Source organism: Podarcis liolepis, assembly GCF_965112155.1.
Source record: "Podarcis liolepis genome assembly, chromosome: 10".
In the NCBI taxonomy this organism is placed as follows: Eukaryota; Metazoa; Chordata; class Lepidosauria; order Squamata; family Lacertidae; genus Podarcis; species Podarcis liolepis.
This window is the reverse complement of record NC_139562.1, coordinates 54,580,661-54,599,293: the sequence shown is the minus strand read 5'-3', so window position 1 is coordinate 54,599,293 and position 18,633 is coordinate 54,580,661. Positions and strand designations below refer to the sequence as shown.

The 18,633-nt window shown below is 42.9% G+C and overlaps 2 protein-coding genes across 8 annotated transcripts in view; one reads left to right on the top strand and one right to left on the bottom strand.

Moving 5' to 3' along the window:
- Positions 1-16,047, bottom strand: part of CFTR (CF transmembrane conductance regulator) — a 91,920-nt gene extending 75,873 nt beyond the window's left edge. For 3 of the 6 annotated variants that reach the window (XR_014516577.1, XR_014516578.1, XM_083463295.1), the window contains exons 1-2: positions 15,683-16,046; positions 1,242-1,352 (exon numbers count right to left, since the gene is read on the bottom strand). Coding sequence is in view for 2 of the 6 variants with exons in the window: in XM_083463295.1 (XP_083319421.1) it covers positions 1,242-1,352; positions 15,683-15,735 (164 nt within the window). In the remaining 4 variants the exon portion in view is untranslated. Of the gene's footprint in view, positions 1-1,241; positions 1,353-15,682 lie in introns of all 6 variants that reach the window. The other 3 variants (XR_014516576.1, XM_083463296.1, XM_083463297.1) reach the window with 2 other exon arrangements.
- An 86-nt stretch (positions 16,048-16,133) lies between these two features.
- Positions 16,134-18,633, top strand: part of ASZ1 (ankyrin repeat, SAM and basic leucine zipper domain containing 1) — a 52,125-nt gene continuing 49,625 nt past the window's right edge. Inside the window, exons 1-2 of one of the 2 annotated variants that reach the window (XM_083463638.1) lie at positions 16,134-16,467; positions 18,212-18,311. The gene's annotated coding sequence lies outside the window, so the exon portion shown is untranslated. Of the gene's footprint in view, positions 16,468-17,028; positions 17,141-18,211; positions 18,312-18,633 lie in introns of those variants that run through there. The other variant, XM_083463640.1, reaches the window with a different exon arrangement.

Below are 18,633 nucleotides of genomic sequence, written 5' to 3'. Positions count from 1 at the left end.
GGAAACAAAACAAAATCTCCAAATGAAGCCAGTATCATTTTAATAATGCTGAAATGGAGTCTTATCATCCCATATCTTTATTGAATGACATTATGCACAGTTTTATTTGAATCTATCAAGCGTAGGAATCTAATGAGAAATATGCAAAAAGCAAATGATATTATAGAACATTCTAAGATTATTAAGACTTCAACAAAAGTCCTATTATTTTGAGATGGTGATAGTTTTCAGTTGGGCAGAATGATCTTCTATGTCTATATTTAGAGTGTTGGAAACATTTAACATAGGGAGAGATTTTAGATTATGGATTCAATAATGTGTTTGTTGTAACACCAGCCCAGAGCAGCTGCTAGGATGAATTGAGGGGGGAAATGGAAGAAAATGTTTGAGTGACTCTGGCTGGAAAGCATCATAGTGTGAAATTATCCGCTACACAGAAACTCCTTTTTGAAGAGGGGCTTGCATATAGTATTACTTTATCTATAGTACAGTAATACTTTAATACAGCATTATGAAGCTGCATAAATCTATTGGGTTAAAGTGTGAGCCTCTCAGGAAAGTTGCTCTTTGTTTTTAATTGGAACAAGCTTTATTTCCAGTACCTTGCAAAGCTTTACTTTGGGTTGATACAACAAAAGAGCCCAAAGTTAATACCCAAACAGGTATGAATTTCTGGGAATAAAGACTAGAACGGATGGACTCTAAATAAAACACCACTGGCACAAGTTCTTAAAGAGTTTTCAGAGGTAACTTTTCTTTTGAAAGAAATTTAATATATTGGTTGCAGTCAGGTCTGATTTAGTATAAGGCACCTTCATATGTTTCTATTATGTTTAGATTTCAAGATCTTGTGCATCACAATAATTTTTTTGCTTGTGTGAAGATCATTTGGAGAAATTGCATAGAAATCACCTCCATGATATGAATATCTTCAAGCTAGACACTGAACACTTAAACATTGAAGAACTCTACTACAACATGAGAAATTAGCAGAGAACAATGAGGCAATTTTTCACAATGATGTATAGGATGATAAACTAATATCCAGATTAGTAAGGACTAATATAATTAATATGGATTACTAGACAGATCTAAAGCCTGGATAAAAAATGCTAGATAAAGAAGATTACTACACATCTTCGGCTAAAGTACTTTTATCATTCATTTATCAGAACATAAGAACAAAACATAAAATTCTATTGTTTGCCTTATAAAAAAAACAGAATAATTTTAATACATACCTTTCCAATTTCTCAGAAAGGTTATCTGCAGAATCTGTGGCAGGGATTTGATAAATGTCTGATAATTCCAGGCGTTGTCTGTAACCCTTTCTCAAAATCGGTTTTGTCCACCTAATAGATAGTAATGTTTTTCTCAGATTAATATCGAGGTATATAAAACACATACACCTGGAATAAAAAGCACACACACAAACACCTAGTTCCAAGTGTCCAAGGGACCTTAGGCTTTCTCAAGCCATTTGACAAACCACTTTTGAAACCGAGATTTTCAAAAACAGAATTTGACATGGTATGGTGGGGTTTATTCTTCAACCAATGAAAAGTAAAAGTCTAACTGGATATACCCAAGCACAAGCTGTGGTCACTCAAAAACTATTATCTGGATGCTGGCCATAATTTATTATTAAGCATAATATATACTACAATAGTGTTGCATGCCACCCCAAAAGATTCAAGAAGTTTCAGGCGCTTACTCAGGTTTTTGTTTCCTTGGAATGAGGGAGAGCGGAGACTGTGGTGTCTCTATGATACGTGGCTTATTTACACATATGTACAACTTGAACCTACAATGGATAGGTTAACAGCATTAACACCCCAAGAGTTCTTGCTTCTCCCGTAGTCAAAACGGTTGCATGGTTCTTTAGGTTTATGCTCATTTCCCATTAAACAAGGCACAAAGTACATTCACACACCCAGAGAAATTCTACACTATGTTGTATCCTTAACATGGTATACTCTTTTTCAGAAGAATTAGAAACTGAAGCTTTTAAAATTTCTCTACGTTAATGCAGACCATAAAGGGACAGATCTTAAACATAACGATCAGGCTTTGCTCCATTTCATGCATAGATGGAACTACAAGGATAAGAAGCCTCACTTTTTAAGATAGTAACAGAAATGTAAAGAGCTGCAGGGATTGACCCAAAATCCAACATAATGTAGATCAGCCCTAAGCCTTCTGAGCCTGGAACGTCACCCCCAAAAGACATACTCCTCCATTGTCTCCTGAGACAAACGGATGCCAACCCTGAGGGGGAAACTACAGTTCGAAGGATTGTTTGGGGGAAGCCAGGTGCTTTAAATGTGTTTTAAATGTTTGATGTGGGAATTAGTGCAGTTTGTACAATGTCACCAGTTATGCCATTTTACTAACCATCCTTTTCAAATGGTCACCCAATTGCTACTGAACACATTTTAGATTGGTCCAAAAGTACGCTGTAAATATAGGTAATTTTAATAATAGATCTTTGAACAAAAATATTCCAGAAGAAAGACAGTACATGCAGTAAGTTTCAGCTCATTCATACAGTATTTGAGTACCGGACACCAAGTACTCATCTTAACCACCTCTATGGGGAAAAAGCATCCAGTACTTTCACAATGCACATATTCTCTCTGTGTTCAAGCTTGCTGTGCATTTTCTGTTCTTTGAAATATCAGAGTTCAACAACATTTTATGTGTTCTAAGTTATACAGGCTACAGTTCTATATCTAGTTTTCTAGAAGTATACTTTCAATGTACACACCATAAATCACCTTAAAGTAATAATAATAATAATAATAATAATAATAATAATAATAATAATAATAATAATAATTTATTATTTATACCCCGCCCATCTGGCTGGGTTTCCCCAGCCACTCTGAGCGGCTTCCAAAAGAATATTAAAATACTATGATACATCAAACATTAAAAGCTTCCCTAAACAGGGCTGCCTTCAGATGTCTTCTAAAAGTCTGGTAGTTGTTGTTCTCTTTGACATCTGGTGGGAGGGCGTTCCACAGGGAGGGCGCCACTACCGAGAAGGCCCTCTGCCTGGTTCCCTGTAACTTGGCTTCTCCCAGTGAGGGAACTGCCAGAAGGCCCTCGGTGCTGGACCTCAGTGTCCGGGTAGAACAATGGAGGTGGAGACGCTCCTTCAGGTATACTGGACCGAGGCTGTTTAGGGCTTTAAAGGTCAGCATCAACACTTTGAATTGTGCTCGGAAACGTACTGGGAGCCAATGTAGGACTTTCAAGACCGGTGTTATATGGTCTCGGCGGCCATTCCCAGTCACCAGTCTGGCTGCTGCATTCTGGATTAGTTGTAGTTTCCGAGTCACCTTCAAAGGTAGCCCCACGTAGAGCGCATTGCAGTAGTACAAGCGGGAGATAACCAGAGCATGCACCACTCTGGCGAGGCAGTCCGCGGGCAGATAGGGTCTCAGATGGAGCTGGTACACAGCTGCCCTGGACACGGATTTACCCTGTGCCTCCATGGACAGCTGTGAGTCCAAAATGACTCCCAGGCTGCGCACCTGGTCCTTCAGGGGCACGGTTACCCCATTCAGGACCAGGGAATCCCCCACACCTGCCCGCCTCCTGTCCCCCAGAAACAGTACTTCCGTCTTGTCAGGATTCAATCTCAATCTGTTTGCCGCCATCCAACCTCCAACCGCCTCCAGACACTCACACAGGACTGTCACCGCCTTCACTGGTTCTGATTTGGAAGAAAGGTAGAGCTGGGTATCATCTGCATACTGATGAACACCCAGCCCAAACCCCCTGATGATCTCTCCCAGCGGCTGCATGTAGATGTTGAAAAGCATGGGGGAGAGGACAGAACCCTGAGGCACCCCACAAGTGAGAGCCCAGGGGTATGAACACTCATCCCCCACCACCACTTTCTGAACACGGCCCAGGAGGAAGGAGCGGAACCACTGTATGACAGTGCCCCCAGCTCCCAGCCCCTCAAGACGCTAAAGGTAAAGGGACCCCTGACCATTAGGTCCAATCATGGCCGACTCTGGGGTTGCGGCGCTCATCTCGCTTTATTGGCCGAGGGAGCTGGCGTACAGCTTCCGGGTCATGTGGCCACCATGACTAAGCCGCTTCTGGCGAACCAGAGCAGCGCACGGAAACGCCATTTACCTTCCCACCGCAGCAGTACCTATTTATCTACTTGCACTTTGACGTGCTTTCGAACTGCTAGGTTGGCAGGAGCAGGGACCGAGGAATGGGAGCTCACCCCGTTGCGGGGATTCGAACCGCTGACCTTCTGATCAGCAAGTCCTAGGCTCTACGGTTTAACCCACAGCACCACCCGTGTCCCTATAAATCACCTTAGACACCCACCCACCCCAAAAAATCCCTGGAAGTTTAGTTTACCCCTCACAGAACTAGAGTTCCATGCATCACAGGTATGAAATGTTATAAATGAATAAATTCATGAGAACAAACATCTTTAAAGCAAACTGATGTTTGATGTTTTATTATGTATTATGGTGTGGGTGTGGCTCTTCTCCATAAATGGAAACAATTTCTTGTTTCACATCAAAAACTACATTGGCAGCATTTGGCATTTACAAAACGGCTAAATTAAAAAGAAAGCATTAAAGGTTTCTGCAAATAGTGCAACATGCAGAAATATTTGACTTTCGAATTAAAGACATGGGCCTCCATGATCCTGATTGTTTGGTGACTGAAAATCATATAAACTTTCAACAACATGCTGGAAATGTCATAAATCATGTCTGCCTATTTCATACCGTGTATATTTTGGGGAAACAGTCTCTGGTGAGTTGTTACTGCCTATACTTTTGTTTTCCTTTTCATCAGAATGTAACTAGGCATTGTGCCAGTTTGAAGAAGAAATTAGAATGACTGATGTGCTGAGCGGCTCTTGCTTCAACCTAGGATGGGAAAGTACTGTGCGAAACCCAAAAGGGCATTCAAGAATCAACTGCAGCGCCCTTTCAGCCAAGAGTGCATTTGGACATGCAGACTGATGAAGAACTGCAAGCCAAAGTAACCTGCAGGCTCTGCGCTAAAATATCCACCCACACTGCACTGTCCCATTATGATATCCCAACTGGTTTGGGCAGGAGTAGCTGGTGGCGTTCTGTGCCTAATTCTATTTGATTAAAGTGAAGCAGGTTTCCAGTTTTATTTTTGTACAGCAACATGCTACTATATAAAACTCATAATTGTGTTATTTGCACGCTAGCAAAATAAGCCGTTTGTTGCTGAAATAACATTGGACAGAAACTGAGCCACTCCTGTTGCATACAGGAAAAGATTCATTCTTCTTCCACCTTGGGATCAAAATGAACCAGGGACTGATGATTTGAACAATTTGGAATGCTTCTGTATACAGTCCCTGTACAGATAATCTCCACTGACTTCCCACATATCCATTATCTCTATGTATACAAGTTGATAATTTAACTATACAGTTTCCTCATAAGAGTCCACTTTTTCCATTTCATAATTCACCTTTTAGATAACCTTCTCTGCCTCTTCTTCATCATCAGGGTAGCTTCCTTATTTTCCCCAGCATAGTGTGTGTTTTCATTACCTTGTGTTTTCCCATTTTTAGGAACCTGCCTTATGTTTTCTGATACCAGTCTCCCACTTCTGAATATTTATGACATTTTATGCTTACAAATTGTGGCTAAATGCCTTCTTCCACAATGGAAGTGACTTCTGAGGGGCCACCTGAAGTTTATGTCGTTTGGTAGCTTGTAGTTTGGTTACAGATTCTATCTGGGCTTCAGCATCCGAAATTTGCCAGGCACATTTTCACCTGGCTATCGGTCACTTGTGACCAAGTGAAGATGCCCAGGTACCAGAATGGCACCTGACATCTCCACCATCTGAAGGTGCATGCCTGGAGATCTCTGGGTCTTGACTGTTTTCACAGACTAGCAACACATCCTGTAGAATTCTATCCATTATATTTTATCTGCACAATCAGAATGAATTTCAGGAACCGACAAGTCATTTAGAAAAATACAACTGGCCCCAAAATAACAACTAGGCATTCTGTTTTAGCGACTGTAACCCTGGTTTAAGGAGCCATTTGGCACCCAGTTTATATATCTGAGTTTCTAACACTGCTGGACTTTTAGATGTAAATGCTACTTTCACAGATGTTTCCAATTCTATACTTCTGGTCCAGGTCAGGTGCCATTTTGCAGGTCTTTGGATTTTCTCACTATTCACAAACTTTGACTGGGGGGGGGGATACGAGCCTAGCAAATAAGTCTGTGAATGAGGACAATTGAACCACAAAATATTCAAGCTGCCAGCCACATCTGGAGGGAAGAGGATATGGATTAAGAGAGAGGAAATTGATCTGCTTGAGTCCCTAACAACTTATAGCAGATGAGAGCAGACTTTAGGTTTATAGGATCTATTACATTTTTCTAGGACACTAACGGCAAAGGGCATCCATTATAGATGGTACCCTTAGCACCAGCTGAACACCAGGATATATATATTTTTAGAACTAGTATTGAGCTGAACCCACAAATATTTTCCTGGTTACCTCAAGCTTTCTTAATTTCAGCAGTCTAATTTAACAGGTGAGTCATTTCATTGTTACTAATGTTAAATAATTGGAAGTCAGAAACCCTTATTAATCTACTGCAAATCATCCAGAGATGTACCAGTAGATTCCAATCTACTGGCCAGGTCCTGATGTTGAGCCTGCAGCACTCTATACACATCATAGCAAAGGGATATTTCACAAAAGATAGCAAAGCAAAAGGTTGTCCTCCCAGTACCCCAGGCATACTAATCTGTTCCTGCTCCAGAGGTTGGGGATATACTACAACAAATATGAAGTGTTTCCAAACATGCAGGAAAAGCACCATGTAAATCAGGTGCGAGCAGCCTGTGTCATGGCAGATGTTGCTAGACATCATCCCTGATCACCAGAAGCTGTCCAGGACTGATGGAAGTTGGAATCCAACATTTGAAGGGCCATAGATTAACCACCCCAAATAAACATTAAGCATTACAAGCAAGTTGTAACACTTTGTGGTGCTCCCCTCTGTTTGTTGTATGTTGGTCTGGCACCAAAGCCCAGCAGGAAGGCAGGTCAGGGGTTGCAGGACCATGGATAGCTCCATGAGAACAACTTGTTCCAACAGAGTTTCCAGAGCAGAAGGAGGCCTTTCCAATATCTGTCTCCAGACTACCTCTTATAGACTCCTTCAGACTTCCTCTTGTAGGATCCACCCCCTTCTGAAGAACTTGAGGTTTTTAGAGGACAACCCTCTTGCCTGAAGATGGGCACTCCTCCATTCCGTAACCTGCTGCCTGGTGACCAGTGAGATACTGTGAGAGGAATTTGGATCCTCAAGAGAAGATGCTGGTGAGGACCTTGGCTCTGGTCCTTTAGAGCCTGGTGGTATGGGAGGTTCTCTAGTGGCTCCTGACAGCCTCAGGCACAGTGATCTCCAGATGTTCAGCATCCTTGAGCTTTTTGTAATGTGATGGTGTAAGTCAGTTATAAACCTAGTTTGCAGCATAATTAAATAAGGAGATTTGATGGCGAGCCCTGGTGGCATAGATCAAAACCAGCTCAATATCATTTTATAAATTTCCAATCTTTATAACTTGATAGTCCTTGGCTCCTTGTGAAGGATGGAGAGGATATAAATGCAATAATATCAAGAGGCTCTCTGCCCCTGTACCATGGGAAAATCTAATTTTTAAACAAGTAAAAAATGCACATGCTTCTGTGTTACTGACTGACATTTAAAGGAACCCTTTCCTGGAGGAGCCTTTAAAGCTGTCATAGTCTTGCCAGTCACGACGGATGTTATTACAGGCACATACTCAAGAGAGCTCAGCAGGGAACAAGGGTGTTATATAGGTAAAAGAAGGAAAACAAGTTCCACCTCTTCTTTTCAATGCCTGGTAACAAAATACACCTCACAAGAATGATACAAGGCTCTCACGTACATGGGATATTGTCTTTACTTTACTTTGATTTGTTTAATAGCTGCAAGGGTGTTTTTTTCTCTCTCTCCCTTTAAACGCATTTCCTCTCTTTGCAGTTGTTGATTTTAAGTCTGTTCAGCCTCCTGCATTATACTTCTACATGAGCAAAGGGAAACTTATTTCACGTGCAGATCTTTCCTGCTCCTATAGGGTTTAATCACAGTTTTTGCAAGCCTCCCATCACAGCAGGTACAACATTTAAATGCCCACATTTAAATGCCCAGTCTTCCAATAATCACTGCTAAGAAACTTCACATACTTGACATAAATAGCTGCCAGAGAACCATTCCAGCATGTGAATAATGAGTCATCTGACAGGTAGTATAGCCAGCCTTCCGGCTTCCCTCTTTTTCAGGTAGATGAAGGTGTCTGCTATAGAAATTGGCATGGAAAGAACATTATTGTGGCCCATCTTGATTATGGAACTTGATCCTTGGCAAATGCTGCAAGGTGTTCCTAGGCAGTGTCTCACACTGGCAATTTCAGAGATATGTGAGTAATTGCAACAACCTTTGGACTTTTTGAGGAAACTACAATCTGTGCTCTAAACTGGAAGTGGGGGAGGGAGAAAGAGAAAGGTTTTCTACTTCCTTGCACAGCATTTTCTGCCCTTCTTACCTTTTTAAACATCTGTCTGCAAGGAAACTAGTCAGCACTAATTCTGGCCCTTCCTCAAGCTACTGTGGTGATGCTTCCCTGCCTATCAAGGTAAGGAGAGCCAACAAACACCTCACACAGAGCCTGCGCACTGTCTTGCCAGAGTGGTACATGCTCTGGTTATCTCCTGCTTGGACTACTGCAGTGCTCTCTACATGGGGCTACCTTTGAAGGTGACTTGGAAACTACAATCAATCCAGAATACAGCATCTGGACTGCTGACTGGGAGTGGCCCCAGGACCATATAACACTGGTCCTAACAGATCTTCACTGTCTCTCAGTATATTTCTGAGCACAGCAGAAAGTTTTGGTGCTGACCTTGGCTCCGTATACCTGAAGGAGCATCTCCACCCCCATCATTCAGTCTGGACACAGAGATCCAGCTGCAAGGGCCTTCTGGCGGTTCCCTAACTGCGAGAAGTGACGGGGGGGGGAGAGAGGGGTAAAATACTGTTGTGTTTGTGTTAATCATTGCACTAGCACAAGCATTTAGTTGAATACCACCATATAACTTTAGGCAGTGACCTTGGCAGTCATGAAAATCAGTCAGTTCAGTGCAAACAGTATCCCTGAAAGATGGCCGTCCAACCTCTGCTTAAACTTCCAGAAAAAGGAGAGGCCACTAGCTCCTGAGGCAGGTTGTTCAACTGCTGAACAGCTCTTGCTATTGGAATGTTGCCTTTCTTGTGTTTTGCTGAAATCTGCTTCTTATCCACAAACCATATTGTGATTGTCCCATATTTCTCTGCCACAGACAAGGGATTAAGGAAAATGCTGTTCATTTACATAAGTCACCTGCAGACTATATAGTCTGTGACTGCTTCCTGAAAGCCCTGCTTGTGGCACATTATGGGCCGGAGTGGAACAGGATGTTCCAGGAGAGGATTCTGGGTGGGTGGCCAGCGACGGATTGAACTAGATGGCATTTTGGTTGATTCCAGCTGTAAGATTCTATGAAATGGATACACGAGATAAGTATTTATGTTTAGGAGAACAGACGCTCTTACTCTGCATTGTGACTGCCAGCACCCTCGTTCTTTCTTGAGCACTAGTCTCATTCAGATTCTCAAGACCAATGTTGTGTTTCATAGTGGTAATTAAATTTAACACCAAAGTGCTCATAAGGCAAAACCTTTGAGTAATAGGCCAGTGAAAAGATGCTAGAATAAATGCAAATATGCATCATTTGTTCTCTCTTGGTTCTCTCTCTCCAAAGCTGTGCCAGCTCTCAAGCGTTATTAGAAAATGAAAATCTTTAGCTATAATAATAAAAATAACTACCGGTATGTGTTTTCATGGAGCAATATTCAGTGTTCAGTTTGAAACACAAGGACCCTAACCTTAATAAGAGTCATTCAGCAGAAAAGACTAGACATCTTTTATAGTTATTTTTATTTTGGTTAGTGTCTAGAGCAGGCACCCCCAAACACAGCCCTCCAGATGTTTTGGAACTACAATTCCCATCATCTCAGACAACTGGTTCTGTTAGCTAGGGATGATGGGAGTTGTAGTCCCAAAACATCTGGAGGGCCGAGTTTGGGGATGCCTGGTCTAGAGAATCAAACATATTGCTATGTTAGCATTTCAGTCTCTTCAGACAAATGCTTATTTCTAGTAATGAAGAACCCAACATGAAAGAACCCCTGATTTCATAAGCTAAATGAAATGGATATTTCAAAATATTGTAATATTTACTTGATCTCTCAGCATAAAATATGCTAAACAAGATAGAGGAATGGCAGCCCATAAACCTTCATAGAACTGGCATACACATGAGAGTTCCATAGCATTTAATGACTTTTAACCTCCAAGTAGTTATCATTATTTAAAGTGTTGTAGGAAAGGTACAACACTTTTGGTAGAATGCCACACCTCTGCTTATCTAATTACCTACATAAAACATTTCTAACATCCATAGTTACATTTCAGAGCTAAAGTAGCTTTAAAAGTAAATTTGTTTATTTTGCTTGTATCCTTGATCATTTTCAAGCAGAGCATGTATATTTAAAATTCATATTGCTTGTTGGTTACAAAAAAATGAGGACCCGTAACTCTGTGGTGGTACACATGCTTTGCAAGTATATTGGTCCTGGGTTCAAAATCCTTGGTATTTCCAGTTAGAGGATTTCAGCTAGCAGAGGCTTTGGGGAGCTACTGCCTATATTATATTGGCGTGGTCCAGATGTGGTTGGACTATAACCCCATCAAACTCAGCAATAATGGCAAATAATCATAGACAATAGAGTTTGTGGTTGAACATCAGAGGACTCATTTGGCTTTTGTGAAAATTATGTTTATGCTTGTGTACTTTATAAGCAAAGAATTCTGTCTTCAGATCTGTAAGCAAAGAATTTTACTGCCATTAGCTAGCTGAAAAGCATAATGATGACAAATATGTGTATCGCTGGATTCTTGCTTGCTTGCTAGAGATATTTAGCTTTGCAACTTACCTAGAAATTTTGGCACAATTATTTCAAGCAGTCCCTCAATGAGCTTCAGCACGTTTTACTGTATTGAGATTGGCACTCTGCAAATCTAATCCTTCACAATTAAAACAAGTCTGCATTGGTCATAGGACAGGAAGAACATCTAAGCAGGAACTGCTGTAATTGCTTTTTTAAAAAATAGCATTTTCTTTCACACTACTTTATTCAAAAGGTGAGCCACTGCAGTTGAAGCCTGAAGTTTCACATATGTGTTACCAGTCATCAGGCAAATGCACATAACTGTCATCAAGCAAAACATCAATCTCATCCCTCTTTGTTGCTTTATCTGACTAAAGCCAGTTGAGGGTGTGTTAAGATGTGGTATCTATCTTGAGCAAGAGTTTTCTTTTTTTGTAGTTTCCTTGTTTGTTGTTCCTCTGAAACTGTCAAGTTCCTAATAGTAATATTAATTGCAGAAACTATCTTTTCATTAATTCTTTTGATCCAACATACCAAACCTTGGCATGTTCATTCCAGTTAAGAGTTCTACTGCAGTAACATGAATAATTGTGAATAGCAGGAAACTAATAATCAATGTTTTATTTAAGATTACTGTAAGATTACAGATTCTTCTCCCAGAAACGAAGCCCATTGGATTTGATTCAAGAGTAGATCTCCCTCCCCCCCCCAAAAAAAAAGGTTCTTGGTATCAGTCAAAGGTCTTGGTATCAGTAAAATACTGATGATAGTATGGCAGAGCTGGGGTATGAGTGACAAAAGCAGTGAAAAGGTAGAACTAGTAATGTTACAATGCTATGCGATGCTTTGAATACAAGAGCAAATTTACAATGAATGCTTATCAATTTGTGAATTACCGATAGTGACTCTTAATACATTTTGAAATGAGTTGTTTTCTTTAACTTTTAATTTGAGTACAAATTATACAAGAAGTTGGGGAAAGCTCCTGCAAATAGCAATTTGGAGTCAAAGGGCTCTCCTACTATTTTGCCTTTACAAATGTAGATATTCCCAATACAGGGATTTGGAATATTGTATAGAAGAACACACTCCAATTAACAGCTCTGTTCTCTCTTATACAGCCAGAGCTTTACACAGACTTGGCCTCTCATACATCAGGTTAGTTGTATCCAGTCCAAACTCACAACTCATCAGTGATGGGCAAAAAAACCCCTTGTTTCATCTAAACCAAAAAGGTTGAAGAGAGATTCGGAAGTCTGGGTAGAGTACTTCTTCACCCAATCTTCACATGCTCAAGTTCTGAATCAAAGAAACCAAGTGGAAAACTTGCCTTCAAATACTACTTGTGGCCAATGCTATCATTGAAACAGCAAAGGACAATTAAAGAAAGGTGACTTTTAAAAAAAACCAAAAACATTTAGTATGTTTTACATCATTTTGCTATTTTTAGAATGGAAAAAATAGAGGTGTATATATGAAAACAATCTAGCCACACACAAGTGCTGTTTTGATGTCTTGCTGTGTAATGTTTATTATGTAAATTCATTGTTTGTATTGTTTTAATGTTTACATGTTATTGTTCATTGGTAGGCATGCTAAAAATAAGAAGTCAAGAAAAGAGGAGGTACAGCCTGCCTATAAAAATAGAAAATTAATCTACGTCATATTTTGGATACCTGACTTTCAACAATAAGGTTGCATGTTAGGATACTGTTGTTGTTGTTTTTAAAAAAGGAAATAGCATTTGATAGTTTGTCTTACAGCTTTTGAAAATGAAGGGATGAAAGTCCACTTCTGTGGGTATATATAACCAAAACAAGGCCCATTTATCCCTGTGGTTTACGTACATGTAAGTGCCATAGGATTACGTGCTTAAACTTATAATTCTAAAGACAGGTATGGTAAAGTATGAGCTAGAGTTGCCAAGTGACAGGAAATCATTAGTTTTGTCAGACAGAACTGGGGATGATAGCTGTTTTGAGTTAATAAAGTATTGTTATCATATAAATGTGCCCTTAAATCACATCCCGTACCTTGGCATTATTCCTACCCAAGGTCGCCACCTTTTAACCAGGCATATTATATAGACAGACCAGCCATTCAATATGTCATCAGATTCAAATGAATCAAATGACCATGTTTCCTCTCTTCCCCATCTCCTGTCCATGCACACACAAGTGGGGGAAAAGAAACCTCCCTGGGAAGGGTGATTTTGAGCTGGAAAACAAGTGGGGAACGTAAGAACACAAGAAAGATCCAGCTGTTTCAAAAAATATGTCCATCTAGTCCAATATTCTGCTTTCCACAGAAGATAGCCAGATCCCTCAAAAGCCCACCAGTACTCTTGAAGACCTCCTGCCAACCTAGCTGTTCAAAAGCACGTCAAAGTGCAAGTAGATAAATAGGTACTGCTCTGGCGGGAAGGTAAATGGCATTTCCGTGCGCTGCTCTGGTTCGCCAGAAGCAGCTTAGTCATGGTGGCCACATGACCCGGAAGCTGTACGCCGGCTCCCTCGGCCAATAAAGCGAGATGAGCGCTGCAACCCCAGAGTCGGTCACGACTGGACCTAATGGTCAGGGGTCCCTTTACCTTTGCCTTACTCTTGAAGACAACAACCCCCTCTCACTGTTGCTATCCAGGAACTACTATCGAGTGATATAATGCCACATCTTGCAGCAGCAAATTCCATAAATTAACTGCATACAGTACTACTCTCTTTTGTCTGCCCTGTACCAAGTGTAGATCAATTTCCTTTGATGGCCACAGTCTTCGTATTAATCTCATTTTCCACACAATGCAAGGAAAAGAGTCTAGTAGCCTCTCCTCATCATCAGATGTGGTCTGCCCAGTGTGTCTTGGCTTTAAAGCAAACGAAAAAATATGTAGGATGGAATCTGGGAACTCACCCTAAGGATCACATAAGATTTGTGACCATGATCTGAACATATGAAGAGTCCTGCTGGATCAGGCCAATGGCCCACCTGGTCCAGCATCCTGCTCTCACAGTGGCCAAGCAGATACCTCTAGAAAACCCACAAGCAGCACCTTAAGCACAGGAGCACTTTGTCCTCCTCCACTTTCTGGTAACTGGTATTCAGAAGAACAATGCCTCCTTAGTAGCCATTGATAGACTCATTCTCCACCTGAAGGCACAGGATGAAGCCATCTTGCTGAAGCCAAGCAAATTTTGATCTGGTCAGTGCTGGGATGGGAGATCAGGCAAGAACCTCATGTACAGTATGTGAGTCATGAGCTCAGTGGGGGAAAGATTGATGGGGTGTCAACAGATATGGGGTGCCAACTTGAATAAAATATTGGGGAGCCAGGTTAAGCCCTGTCCCACATAATCGATCACATGACATTGTGTACACACTAATAATAATAATAATTTATTATTTATATGCCACCCACCTGACTAGGTTACCCCAGCCACTCTGGGCGGCTTCCAACAAATTAAAACACAATAGAGTAAGACATCAAACATTTAAAACTTCCCTATACAGGGCTGCCTTCAGATGTCTTCTGAAAGTCAAGTTAGTTGTTTATTTCCTTGACATCTGATGGGAGGGAAATGCCAATCAATTTGGCTCCTATGAAACGAATAACACATTTAGTTTAGGATCGAGCTCTTAATTATTACTGTACAATGTAATGGTTTGGAGACCAGACTGCAAGTTCAGTCACTTTGCGGGGGGTGAGTTCGGCGCCAGCCGTTTCTGAATGAGCACGCACAGCATCAGCCAGCATGGATTTCAGGTCGACCTTTAGGAGCCTCGCACCTGAGAGCTGGGAACACTTTGCAGCACCCAGTAGGTAGGACAGCCCTGCCCCTGTTGCCAGGCAAATCCCTGCTTGCGGGCCGATTCGTCCTCGGAATTACGTCGGCCAGTCCCAGAAAGCGCAACAAGCAGATCCCGCAGGCGAGCAAAAAGCCACCGAACTGCCCAAAGTTACTCGGATGATGATCCGTTCTATACTAAATGGGTCTGTAATATCTGGCTTCAGGTCAAAAGTTAGGAGATTGCCGGCGCTTCCCTCAGCAAAAGGAAAAGCTCAGCGCACAAAGGACGAAGGCGGAGAAGAGAGGGGGTCCTCCTCCTCCTCCTGGAACAAACCCTTATTTCCCTCTCCCTTTGCCAACTGTTTTCAAGACTCATTACTGGCATCTCAGGCAGCGCGATGTTACTTGCCAAGTCGAAAGGCTCGCTGTGCTCCCCTGCCTGCTGAAGCAGGGGGAGATAGGAGATAGCTCGGCATGCCAGCCCTTAACCATTTCAGGCTTTGACAGGACGAAGGCGAGCAATGACAACAGTCAATTGTCCCCGTGGAAACCGAGAAGCTGCCCCGAGGCTTCGCCGCTGTGTGGAAAGGGTTAGAAAGGGGAAACTCCACCCCGCGGTGGGCGCGCGCGCCTCACCCCCCACCCCACCCACCCGGTGGGCGCGCGCGACCCGGTACAGCGAGCGGCGCCCCGGGTTTCCCGCGCGAACGCTAATCTGCCTCTCCATCTGGTCCCCTCAGCTTCGCAGGCGCGCGCTCTTCCTTCCTTCCTCCCTCTCGCCCACCCCGCCAGCAGCACGTGCCCGCTCAGGCGGCGGCCACTCACCTGAAGAAAAGTTTGGAGAAGACGTTCGCCTTCTCCAGAGGCGACCTCTGCATGGTCTTTCACCGTCCAGGCTGCTGTGCGCAGCGGACACCAAAGGAAGAGGGTGGGCGCGGCGGGGCCGGTGAGGGGAGGGGGAGAGAGTTCGGCCTCTCGAGGAACCGCGCCGTTTATACTCTTGCCTCCGAATTGGGAAAGGGGGAGGGGGGAAAGAGAAGCGAAGTCGTCCTCGCTGTTGGCCCTGCGCTCTCCCACCTTATCCTCCCTCAGGTCACCGCCTCCCTCTTTCTCCTGCCCCTCTCCCCGCCTCTGCGCGCCCGCTCGGCTTCATAAGCCTGCCCTCGCCTTCCCGCCCCGTACTCCTCCTCACGCGGAGCAACATCCTCCCAAAGGAATCGCTCCTTAACAAAAAAAAAACCCCACAAAAACTAGCGCGCGCCAAGAGAAGCGCCCCGCGCCAGGTGCCTCTCCGGGCAGAGCGAGCGCGCGCTCTCCAGTCCCGGGGAAGAAGCCTCTGAGGCGAGTCGTCGTTCCCGCCACACACACACACCCCTCCGCAGCCCAGCCTCGCTCCTTTTGCCGAGCCAACCTTGTTAGCGGTCGCCACGGTCCTGAAATAGCAACCTCGCCTCCCTGACGGAGCCTTGCTAATGATTATGGCTTCCCGCCGCCTTCAAAGAGCTTCTCCTCACAGCTCCTTCCCATTAAGCGTCAGCGCCCTACGGCTCCCATCTGAACGTGTGGACTGAACCCGAGAACCAGCATTAAAAAGAGGTCGCAGCTCGGACGTGAGCGTAGCCATGATTTATGGGGGATTTTGGGGGAGGGGGTAGGAAGCCCGTGCCACCATCCTCTGTTTAGCAGATTCAGAAAGGAATGTCTCGGGGACAGTTAAATTACTTTCTTTTGACTCACAAGTGCTCAGAAAAGTCTGTCAAAATCTTTCTACTTTATGTTAAGTATTTTTATTTATTGACTTTATTTAGGGGGGCAGCTGCCCCCCCATGCCCTGTGAGGAAAGTGATATGAAAGAATCGCACTATCTGCATCAAGGAACTTTCATCACTAAACATGGCTTATAGCAGTGGTTCCCACCTTTAGAGATGCCCCCCCCAAGCATCTCTAAAATCCTGATACCCCCCTCCGTGACATATAATTCTTATTATTCAAAAAGTGAACTCTTATTTACATGGAGGAAGCCTAAAAGGCCATTAACTTGGTCTAAACAAGCGTCCAAATTGCCCCCCTTAAAAATCAAATTGCCGCCCATGTTGGGAACCACGGGCTTATACCTAGGTTTTATTAACTGTCTCCTAAATGTGCTAAGTGTTCCTTTAACTATAGGCATGCACACATTGGTGCCAGATTACCAGATACTGCCATCAAGGCTGCCTTCTCTATCTTGACTGGAGGACAAGGACATTTTGTCCTTGCTTCAGGCAGAAAAATATCTTTGCCAAGGTAACTGCCAATTTAACTAATAGAACCTTATACCTGAGCCCCCCAATACATTAATTTCTGAAGTTAACTTTAGCCTGTACGTATCAAAAAAAGGAGGGATCATCTATCTTTCCTCCCACTCCTGGGCCTGGTAGAATCCTGAAGTGGTCAGGTGGATGGTACCACTTCAGGGATCCTAGATTTCAATGCTCTTCCATGTAGCACATTTGGGAAAACACTTCTATAGCAGCACACTCCCTGATATGTTAGTTTTCTGAGTGCAGGGAGTTTGCATTTCTTTGTTTTGACTGGGATAATGTTGCAAATTGAGCCTCCTCTACTGAAAGTGTGAAATTATAGTTCATTCTACCTACTCAGGACTCTGCTGCCTGCTACCGCCTTTTCTGTTGCACCTGTAGACCTAGCTATCATGCTGAAATAGACAAGGTTCTAAGATGTGGCAACCAATCCAGCTTAAGGGACCTTGGTAATGCATCCAGAGATGATCACATATGATACATTTCCCCCCTCCCAGGTTTATTGGGTTAGCAATGACCTAATGGGCAGTTTGGCCAAAATCTGTACCAAGGTTTCCCAAAATGCAGTAGAAGCACATGGGACTAAAGAGTTGGGGGGGGTGACAGGTAGGTGGAATGAGCCGTAGGATAACGTGGAAGAGAAGTTTGGGGGTGAAATAAAGGTATGTGTGAATTTCTAAATGGGAATATGGCAACAAAAGAGCTAAATGCTTAAAACCCATTCCAGATTTTAGTATGTCACAGATAGGAGGAGGACATTGGTTATGTTCATATTATTGACATGGATGATACAAATGCAACAGGGAAAATCCCTAGATAAATAGATTTTTAAAAATAATTTTATTACAATTAGTTGTCCCTTTTTGACATAAAATTCCCCCACATAGATCTGCACATCACACTTGATCTCTTTCCTGCTTGGCAGGGGGTTGGACTTGATGGCCCTTGTGGTCTCTTCCAACTCTATGATTCTATGATTCTATGATTCTTATAAACTACTGTACTGAAAGAACTATTTAATTTTCTCTCTCTCTCTTCTGTATTGCTAATTAAGGCATTTTCAGATGTTCATGAACAAGAAAGGCTATGGCTGTGCAAAATGGATACCTCACCACGGTAACAGATGAGGGCTAACAAACTGAAGTTCAATCCAGGTGAGATAGAGATCATGTTGGTGGTGGCTCATCCTTTTAAGGTGAGTGGTACTTAACATGTTCTGGATGGAATTGCACTCCCCTTAAGGACCAGGTGCATAGTTTGAGGATTCCTGTTGATCAGTCTTTGCCATTAGAGACTCAACTATCCACTGTGCCTCTGAGTCAACTTAGAGTCAGCCTGAGCCAACTTAGGCTGGTACATTTGCTATGACCCTGTTTAGATGGCATGGTTACAGTAGTACATGCCCCTAGTAACTTCCTGTATATACGTATCGCAGAGCTCTGTTGTAAATGTGGAGTTGCCTTCAGAAATGGTCTG